A 10,499-nucleotide genomic window follows, 5' to 3' on the forward strand; every position below is an offset into this window, starting at 1 on the left:
TATGCTGAAGGATATACATGGCTCCACAAGTTTGTCCTCCCAGGAGTCTGCTCTAAACTTCTTAGGGAGCCAAGACCCCGGAAATAAATGGAGGTGGATTTGTAATGTATAAGAATTCTTTTTAAGATGGTCTCGGTACATTTCCATTTTTTTGTTCTAGGTAACTTGGAATCTATTGAAAATGTGCTTCATTTGCTAAGGACAGTGTTACTCAGTTTGTGGATGGAGGGGGGGCTTTCCCTTCCCAGAGCCCCAGGGGGATGGCATTTGAATAATCAGATGCTCATGATGTGATCTCAGGGACAGGTTTACGAATTGAATCGGGGTTCAGAGACTGAATGGAGGCCTTGCAGCTCAGCCCTGGCAGTTAGGAAACAGCAAAACTTAAAATAATCTAAAAGAAATTCCCTGAGTCAGACCACTGTGAGATGACTTGGTGGAACTGCTTTGGAAAGAAAGCTTTTTTTGTAAGTATAAAATGGGATCACTTTTGAAATAAAAAATATATATATCTATTACTTAATTATGGACTGTTCTATGCATCATAAAATTGAACATGAAGATTATACGTTGGGGTATGAATTAGAGATTTTTAAATTGTAATGTGCCTTCAGACATAATTTTTAAAATTTCTTCTACCTTAAATAGGATTGCTTCATAGCATTTCGATCACACTCCTTTTTAGAATTAGTATCTTCAGAGAAAGATTTTAATCATTAGCCTACTGAACTATCAAAATATAAGTGAAAGTAAAAGTACTTATAGATGGGGCTGGGGATGTGGCTCAAGCCGTAGCGCTCTCGCCTGGAATGCGTGCGGCCCGGGTTCGATCCTCAGCACCACATACAAACAAAGATGTTGTGTCTGCCGAAAACTAAAAAATAAAATATTAAAATTCAAAAAAAAAAAAAGTACTTATAGATAAGAATATATGAGTAATTCATATAACCAATGCGGTGGAGATAGTCTCCTATAGTGTAAGCAGTGTTACCATGGTGACTGGTGGGGAGGTCCCACGAGGATTAGAGACACATTCCTTATGGGACAATGGCTCCCATGCTGCCTTCCATCACCTCCCCTCTTTATCACCAAGTTAATCAGTTTCCAAAGAGCTGAGTCTCTGGTGAAGCCTGTGCTCTCTCTTTCTCTTGCTTTGTTTTTCCGCTGTCACACCGCTGCCTGGTTATTATTTTGCTGTGGTGGCACTGTATTGGTTTTGGAGGTTGTTGTTGATTTGGATGCCCCCTCAGCTTGTGGCTCCTCATCAAGGTCTAGATCAGTTTTACACAAACACATCCTATTTCAAGTTACATGAATATGTGATTTATAAAATAAAAAGCCATGTAGTTGTGATCTGTGTGGCGCAACAAGGTGGGAAAGGTGATTTTTCTTAAGTTAGAATTTCGCCTCCGGACTGCGTTCATCTCACAAAAACCTAAAGAATATTGTCACATTTCCCCTTCCTGATTGTCTTGGCCAAATTTATAATGCTGAAGGACGAGGGGCTCCCTGAAATCCATCATCAGTCTCTTCAGGGTTCTCTGTGGCAAACAACACAATAGAGCCTTTAGTTAGATTCAGCATAAGAATGTGGAAAACTAGGAAAAAATGGGCAGACTTTTCCTGAGAGCAGGGGAAGAGGGACCCAGAGTGAAGGCCAGTGTCTAGGCATGGCAGCGAAATCACCTCTGTACAGCTGATGGCTAAGATCCTAGCACTCCTAGCCAGAGTGCCTGAGGCCAGGGTGATTTCACTGGCACCTCTGTTGCTGCTGCTCTGCCCCCCAGTCCTTGCCTCCAAGAACCATTCTCCACGACACCTGCACCTTCCCTTATAGTTCTTTGAGAAACTCTCAGCCTAGTGACTCTGATTGGCTGGATCCAGGCTTGCGTCCTACCTTAAAGGGGGTTGAGGTAGTTGAGTTCTGACTTCTCAATGGAGAGGTAAGACTGTGGCCTCGAGATTTCCTTGAAGATAGAGAAAAATATTCAAAAGACATTAGGTGGTCATAGACAGGTAAGATGCCCACCTCCCTGCAAATCAAATCCTGCTATCAGCAGCTTCCCTTTGAAGTGGCTACCTGGCTTACAGCTAAATACATTCTAGGTTCTGAATAAATTCTTGTTGAGTGCATCACACTAGGGAATTTGGATTTTCTCTCAAAGATATTCTGTAACATCTATTTATAATAAATAAGCTGTAACTCCTTTCTCAGTATCAAAATTGCTATAAGCATATACTATTGAAATGAACAGGTTACAGAATGGCCTATTTTATAAAGGTCTAAAAATACTGTGTAGGTGGGAAGGTTTTGAAAAATGTACTTTTTGACAGGCAAAAGCGAAATTAAGAATGATTATATTTTGGACCAAAGTCAGAGTGTTTTTCTTGATTTTGTGTCATCTTGCTTTGCAGAATGTACAGTTTCTAAGGTGTTGCAGAGAATAAAAAGCCATGTTCTGGAGTCATAGCGTCACCTGGTGGATAAATGAAAGGTTGCCGAGGCAATGGGCCATCACATGACGTAAACAGTGAATGTAAACATTCATGGACTCTCTTACACATTGTAACTGAATGAATTCACCAGCAGCTCTCTTGTGTTATATATTGCTATTAAATCCCTAAATACACAGTGATTCATTCATTCATGCATTTATTGATTCATTAATAAATATTTATTTATTTAATATTTATCCAGCACCTGCTTCTCTGTTGGTGCCACTGCGAGAATGTCCACGGTCTACATTCCTTGGTGTTCTGAGTTTTATGGGGGAGACAGTTAAAAAGGAAATGCAGGCTGGACATGGTGGCTCATGCCTGTAATCCCAGTGGCATGGGTGGCTGAGGCAGGAGGATCACAATTTCAAAGCCACCCTCAGCAACTTAGGGAGGCTCTAAGCAATGTAGCAGGAGCCTGTCTCAAAAATAAATAAATAAATAAATAAAAATAAAAAGGGCTGGGAATGTGGCTTAGTACTTAAGTGCCCCTGGGTTCTATTCCCAGTTACTGCCTCCCCACCCCCCAAAGAAATGTGCCAGGGAAGGCTATAAACTTGTTTAAGGGAGTGGGGGTGTTTAAGGACAACCCCTGTCTTACTCCTTGTGCTGCTATAACAAAAATACCTGAGACTAGGAAATGTATACAAGTAGAAATTTGTCTCACAGCTCTGGAAGCTGGGAAATCCAAGGTAAGGAGTCAGCAGGCCCTGGGTCTGGAGAGGAATCTGGCCTCTCTTTCCAAAATGCTGCCTTGCTTCTGCCTCTTCCCAAGGGAGGAACAGTGTCCTCCCGTGGCAGCAGGTGGAAGAGAAGGAACCCACTCCTCAAGCACTTTCATAAGGGCCTTATCCCATCCATGAGGCTGTTGCCTTCAGATACAATCTGTTCTCGAAGGCCTTGCCTCTTAATACCACCATGCTGGGGATTTAGTTTAACATTTGGATTTGGGGGACACATTCAGATCATAGCAGACAGATTGATGTAGAGTCTGAGTCTTAGGATAAGTAGAATTTAGCTGGATGAGTAACAGCAGAAAAGACACCATGAGCAACAGGAAAAGCAAGTGCAAAGGCCCCACGGTAGGAGAAAGCTTATAGCATTCATGGAGTGGAGGCCCGGAAAGAAGGAACACAAGGAGGGAGGGGGGACAGATGGCATAGAACAAGGTGGGAGAGGGAGGAGGGGCCTTGTGAAAAATACCCTAAGTGCGGTGAGAAGATGCAAAGCCTTTCAGACACGGTCATGGCAAAATCATTTACAAAATTGTGGATGCAACTTGACATGTCCTAGCATAACAAGAAGATTCAAGGGAAGTACAAAAGAGGAATTCATCATTGCCATGAACCTTGGGCGCCCCCTTCAGGCACTGAACAGAATTACTTCCTGACAGTGGGGGTTTGCCCCTCCCTGCCCCTCATTGGGCATGAAGCATCCTCTCAAATTTCCCCTGCAAGTCTTAGAACCAGAAGCCCAAGTAGAGGCTGCAGATTGGAGGCGCCTGCCGCCCACACCCAGATATGGAATGACCTGATGATTCATTGTCACTTTGTAATGGATTATGAATTATGCTAGGATGTATCTGCACAATTTTGTAGCTCACTCATCAATTCCAGCAGGTTTTGGTTTTTCTTCTCAACTTTCCAGTCAGTGTATTGACCGCTTCTGTCCTTTTGTCTTCCTCCTACAGTTCTCATGCTGTTAGTCACCCAGGCATTCATTATCATCTTATGTGTCCTTGTTGGAGTGCTGAGTCACATTTGTACTAAGAACACTTTCTGAATACTGTATAATTCTCTTGCCTATTTGGGTTATAGTCTGTCCCTAGCACTGGAATGCAAGCTGTGTGAGCACAGGGAATTCTGTCTATTGTTTTTCGCTGCAGCAATCCCAATGCCTGGCACCTGTCCTTCTTGGCCCAGTCAACAGCCACCAAATCCAGAGTCTTTGTTGACCTCTGCAGCCAGATATGAGTTCTTCCTCCCAATTGTGGTCCCAGGGGTGCAGCTTCAGGGGCTGTGATTTGTGGTGGTTTAATGTGTCAATCCTACTCTCCATGACACCAAGAGCCGTGACTGATTTATTTGCAGTTGTATTCAGCATAAATAAATAAATAAATTCACACACCCCCACCCCAGGTAGGTGTGTTAGAACAGGAGCCTTGGGGTTACAAGTTCATACACCTATGCTGTGAGTGGGGCTCCACGGGGTCCCGGGGAGGGAACACTAGCTAAATTTGCCATGCAAGGGCACACCAGTAGCTGCCACCATGCAGGCATGCAGGCATGCAGGCAGTGTCACCAGACCTCTGATTTTTACAAGCTCAAGCAAAACTAAAAACCTGATATTGTTGAGCAAATTTGACCAACTTTCAATGATTGGTAAAATTAAAGAAAAATACCAAGAAGGTAACATAAGGCATATCTTGGATCCAGTCAGTGGGTGGCCAGACAGAAGGGAACATCTTCAGTCACCCTCAGGGGGACAGTGTTTACAAGTGGTCACTAGTGATTCTACTCCCTCACCTGCAGATCTCCATGCTCTGCTTCTTCCTTCTCCCTCAGGCTGGCCCCAACAGCTAGGGTCAGCTTCCAGCTGGAGAAAGAACCAGAGAAAAAGTTGGAAATGCTCAATATCAGAAAATGAAAGGATTTTTAAATTTTTTTATTCCAATTTGTTATATATGACAGCAGAATGCATTACAATTCATATTACACATATAGAGCACACTTTTTCATATCTCTGGTTCTATACAAAATATATGTGTCTTCATACATGTACTGAGGGTAGTGATGTCAATGTCATTCCACCATATTTTTTATACCTCTTGCTCCCTCCTTTTCCTCCCTCCCCTATGCCCTATTTAGAGTTCGTCTAATCTTCTCATGCTCTCCCTCCCAATCCCATCATGAATCAACATCCTTATATCAGAGAAGACATTCGGCATTTGGATTTTTTAGATTGGCTAATTTCATTTAGCATTATATTCTCTAACTCCATCCATTTATTTGTAAATGTCATGATTTTATTCTCTTTTATTGCTGAGTAATATTCCATTGTGTGTGTGTGTGTGTGTGTATACACACACACACACACACACACCATATTTTCTTTATCCATTCATCTGCTGACAGGCATCTAAGTTGGTTCCACAGTTTATTGTGAATTGTGCTGCAATAAACCTTGATGTGGCTGTGTCCCTGTAGTATGATGTTCTTAAGTCCTTTGGGTATAGACCAAGAAGTGGGATAGCTGGGTCAAATGGTGGTTCCATTCCCAGTTTTCCAAGGAATCTCTATACTGCTTTCCATATTGGTTGCACCAATTTGCAGTCCCACCAGCAATGTATATGTGTGCCCTTTCCCCCACATCCTCGCCAACACTTATTGATGTTTGTATTCTAAATAGCTGCCATTCTGACTGAAGTGAGATGAAATCTTAGAGTAGTTTTGATTTGCATTTCTCTAATAGCTAGAGATGTTGAACATTTTTTTTTCATATATTTGTTGATTGATTGTATACCACCACCTTCTGAGAAGTGTCTTTTCAGTTCCTTGGCCCATTTATTGATTGGATTATTTGTTATTTTGGTGTTTAGATTTTTTAGTTCTTTATATACTCTAGAGATTAATGCTCTACCTAATGTGTGAGTGGTAAAAATTTCCTCCCAAGCTATAGGCTGTCTATTTGTCTCATTGATTGTTTCTTTTGCTAAAAAGAATCTTCTTAGTTTGAATCCATCCCATTTATTAATTCTTGATTTTAATTCTTGTGCTATAGGAGTCTTATTAAGGCAGTAGGGGCCTAATCTGATATGATGGAAATTTGGGCCTACTTTTTCTTCTATTAGATGCAGGGTCTCTTGTTTAATTCCTAGGTCCTTGATCCACTTTGAGTTGAGTTTTGTGCATGGTGAGAGATAGGGGTTTAATTTCATTTTGTTGCATATGGATTTCCAGTTTTCCCAGCACCATTTGTTGAAGAGGCTATCTTTTCTCCAATGTATTTTTGGAGCCTTTGTCTAATATAAGATAACAATAATTTGCCAACGATATGATTCTATACTTAGAAGACCCCAAAAAATTCCACCAGAAAACTTGTAGAACTATAGATGAATTCAGCAAAGTAACAGGATACAAAATCAACACCCATAAATCAAAGGCATTTCTGTATATCAGTGACAAATCCTCTGAAAGGGAAATAAGGAAAACTACCTATTAACAATAGCCTTAAAAAAACAAAACAAAACTGGGAATCAACCTAACAAAAGACATGAAAGACCTCTACAACAAAAACTACAGAATGCTAAAGAAAAAAAATTAAGGAACACCTTAGAAGATGGAAATATGGAAAGATCTACCTTATTCTTGGATAGGCAGAATTAATATTATCAAAATGACCATACCACCAAAGCATTATACAGATTGAATGCAATTTCAATAAAAATCCCAATGACATTACTCATAGAAACAGAAAAAGCACTCATGAAATTCATCTGGAAAAATAAGAGACCCAGAATAGCTAAAGCAATCCTTAGCAAGAAGAGTGAAGCAGGTGGCATTACTATACCAGACCTTAAACTATACTACAGAGCTTTAGTAACAAAACAGCATGGTATTGGCACTAAAATAGACTGGTAGACCAATGATACAGAATAGAAGGCACAGAGAAAATAAAAGAATTTTAAGCAGGAGACTTGAAGTCCCCTGGCCATGGGCTTGCAGGGCTGGGTTCCCTGCTGAGAAAGAGATTAGCTGAAAACATACCAAGGGCTGCAGTGGGGGAAGGGGGGGGTGGTGGGGTAGGGAGGTGGAGGGGTGGGATGTTAGAGTCTGTAAACAAGTCAAAATAACACCTGGCATTTTGCCAGGGGAATGTTAGAGTTCGTAAACAAGTCTGGATGATACCTAGCAAAATGCCAGAGGGAGTAATTTGAGAAGTAACAAAAGAGAGCCATTAAGTGTAGAGATTCCTTATTGGTTGACTGATGTATCTAGTTTATGCTAATTAGATAAGCTGTGTGGAATGTATAAATACTGCTCCTGTCCTACAATAAACGGCTTCCACTCCTGCTGTATCAAGTACACAAGTTATTCGTCACCCCCCCGGGTTATTTTGCCCAGCCAGCCGGGCTGCGGCAGTGGGAAGCAGAGGAGATGCTCTGAAGCAGGTCTCCAGAGGGAGCCAAGTCAGCAACACAGCTTCTGGGGTCAGCCCCCATCTTCTGTTGGGATGGAATGGCACCACCCTGTGCCTAGACTCTGCCCAGCTCCTGTCAGATGCACTCCAGTGAATAGCTGCCGCCTGACGGCCAGACCTGCATGTGCAAATCAACTTTGGTGGGCGACCCAGCAAATGATGTCTCTTTCTGCCCCACCCTGCTTTCAGAAGCCCAGCTGTGTTTCAGCAGCCAGATTTCCTACTGTAGGAATTAAGCACAGTTGTTTAAGGTACCACCGGATCTCATCGCTGTGACCAGTAATTGAGAAGATAAGACAGACATAGTAGGGAGGGGATTGGAGCATTCTGGGAAATGCCATCTACTGGGGATGGTGGGAGTGAGAGGAAATGCAGACTGAGAGAGGGCACAGAGAAAGGCAACTTCTACCTTCTCTCTCCACTCTCACATGCCCTCAGGACCCATCCTTGGAGAAGCACCAGCCATCTTGTGATGACGAGGGAAGTCCAAAACCCGAGCTTCTGATGAAAGCCATGACTTTTTGAGCTGCTGATCCAGCCCAGCCGTCCCTTACCCCATGTCACTTGTTACATGAGACAGGGATCCCTGTTACATAAGCCACCCTCAGCCCTTCTGTCCTTGGACCCAGGCACTTTCTGGTGCCATTTTTTTTTTTGCTGGAGAAATAGTTAAGGAGGGACAAGGGTGTTGAGGACTTATTGTGATAAGCAGCCCCGGGATGGAAAGGCTTCTTAGTACTCCTCAGTAGCACAGCATGTTAGCCTCTGGCCCCATGTAATTTTAAATGCCTAAAGGAATCTGTGGATCTCTCTTGGGTACATCATAAGCTGAATTTTTGAGTCCGCTTTATGGGCCTCTGTATCAGTCAATTCTTATGTTGTGTCGCTTTAGATCCTTTCAGTTTCACCTGCCTTTGTCCTCCGTCTCTGGCCATATGCTATATTCCAGTGGCTCCTGGAGTGGATAGCTGCAAATGGGCCATGGCCAACTTCAGGTGTGCAGTTGCGGTTCTCTCCTGACTCAGGATGGGGACACCTGGACTAACAGCTGCTCTGGGGTAGGATGAAAGAAATAAGAAATAGGTAGAAAGGAGACATAAAGGAAGGATAAAGAAAGAAGATTTTAATTTAGAAATTCTGTAAACTTTTCCAAGCCTGTGTCACCAGTATCTTTCCCAGGTCCTTTATCCCAAATTCCTGGAAAATGTGTAAATCTACCTGAGTACTGTGAATTAACTATCCCCAATAAATTGTGTAAAATTTATTTTTATTTTGAGAATCCTATAATTTAGGGAAACAGCAGTATCTACCCATCAGATAATGAAGCCCACATCAGTCTAAGGAGATTGACCAGACCACCAGAAACTGTCTTGAGATCACCAGCAGATATCAATCCCACATACCTCCCCACACCCACCCTTCACCAAGATGCCTTTAAAAAAAGAACTCCAGAAGGCATCTCTCACTCTTCAATATGTGTACTTGCTTTACCCCCAAAGCTGATTCTTTTCTATTAGAGCTCCCCCTTCTCTCCGGAAACTTCTCTGACCCTTCTCCAGAGACACCTCTTCCCCGGGAGGGTTCCTTATTCCAGTGCCTTGTGCTTAGATCTTCACACTTTCCACTTCCACCCAGGGTGTCCCTGTAGGCTGCTTAGGTCAGGGAGGCTATGGGATCAGCTCTGGGTGAGCAACCTGCTCAGACCGAAAGGGCTAGTCTTTGAACGGGAGGAGGGAACTGAAAATCTTCCCCATTTTCCCTGACTAGACCTTCCTGAGTCATGCGTAAAACGTTCTCTTAGAGGACAGTCCCCAAAGACAAAGCCTCTGGCTGTGCTTGAGCCCAAGCCAAGGTCAGCTCGGTGCTGTCGGCTGTGTGCGCTGTGCGCCTGACCCTCCTTCTGCTGCCGGAGACTGCACTCCATAGCGAAGCAGACGCATCTAAGCCTTTGCCTCGGCTCTGCTCTCAAAGATCCAGGCTAGGGTGGCTTCTGACCACGGTCACCCTTCTCTCCAGGGCACTTTCCAGTGTCTACACATCCGAGATGGATGCCGACGTCTAAAAAGACAGCACCAATAGTGTCATAGAGGGAGGTGGTAGTAACGCTGAGCCCGCGGCAGTTCCTCGTCTTGAAAGCTCGAATTTTGGGCAGAGGAACTTCAGAAGCATCTAGGCTGAGCTAAGAACACCATTACGAATCAGAGGCACTAGTGTGAGGGTGCCGGAATTTTTCACCGGAATTGCTGAATAAATTACAGGAGCGCCGCCTCCTCTGCGCCCTCTGGATTTCCCTCTAGCCAAGCTCCTTTTTAGGTGATGAACAGGAACCTGCCCGGCCCTGGCGGCCCCGCCCGGCGCGCCCCCTGCTGCCCACGGCGGGCGTCGGCAGCCGAGCGCCACGCCCCCGTTCCTGTCGGTTCACAGGGCGTTGCCTGTCCCTTTAATTGGCATGTACCAAGTCCTTCCAGGGTTCATCTGCGCCCTGAGTCCCAGCTATGGGGAATTGTGGGTAAGGGATTCTATAGGAAGGAATGTGAAGACTGCGTTGTATTTCAAGCAGCGCTCCGGGCTCGCAGCGAGAGAGTGAGCGCGGGCACGGAGAGACGCGCACCACAGCCGCCCTCCCCGCCGCGCCGGGTGGTGCGGCCCCAAGATGGCGGCCACCATGAAGAAAGCGGTGAGTGCAGCGCTGGGGCGGCGGGCGGCCGGCGCGGCCTGGGCGGGTTAGGGCGAGGGTCGCAGCTCGGGTTCGGTCCTGGGGGCACCCTGGACACCTGGGGCCATAAGGCCGGGACCTTCGGGGT

At 44.5% G+C, this 10,499-nt stretch overlaps 1 protein-coding gene across 1 annotated transcript in view; it reads left to right on the plus strand.

The window, feature by feature from the left end:
* The first annotated feature begins 10,117 nt into the window (after positions 1 to 10,117).
* Pfdn4 (prefoldin subunit 4) overlaps positions 10,118 to 10,499 on the plus strand; it is an 8,956-nt gene continuing 8,574 nt past the window's right edge. The window contains exon 1 of the mRNA XM_015479768.2: positions 10,118 to 10,372. Within this exon, the coding sequence (XP_015335254.1) occupies positions 10,349 to 10,372 (24 nt within the window). The 5' untranslated portion in view covers positions 10,118 to 10,348. The remainder of the gene's footprint in view (positions 10,373 to 10,499) is intronic.

The sequence above is a fragment of the Marmota marmota genome, unplaced genomic scaffold (genome assembly GCF_001458135.2).
Source record: "Marmota marmota marmota unplaced genomic scaffold, marMar, whole genome shotgun sequence".
NCBI classification, from domain to species: Eukaryota; Metazoa; Chordata; class Mammalia; order Rodentia; family Sciuridae; genus Marmota; species Marmota marmota.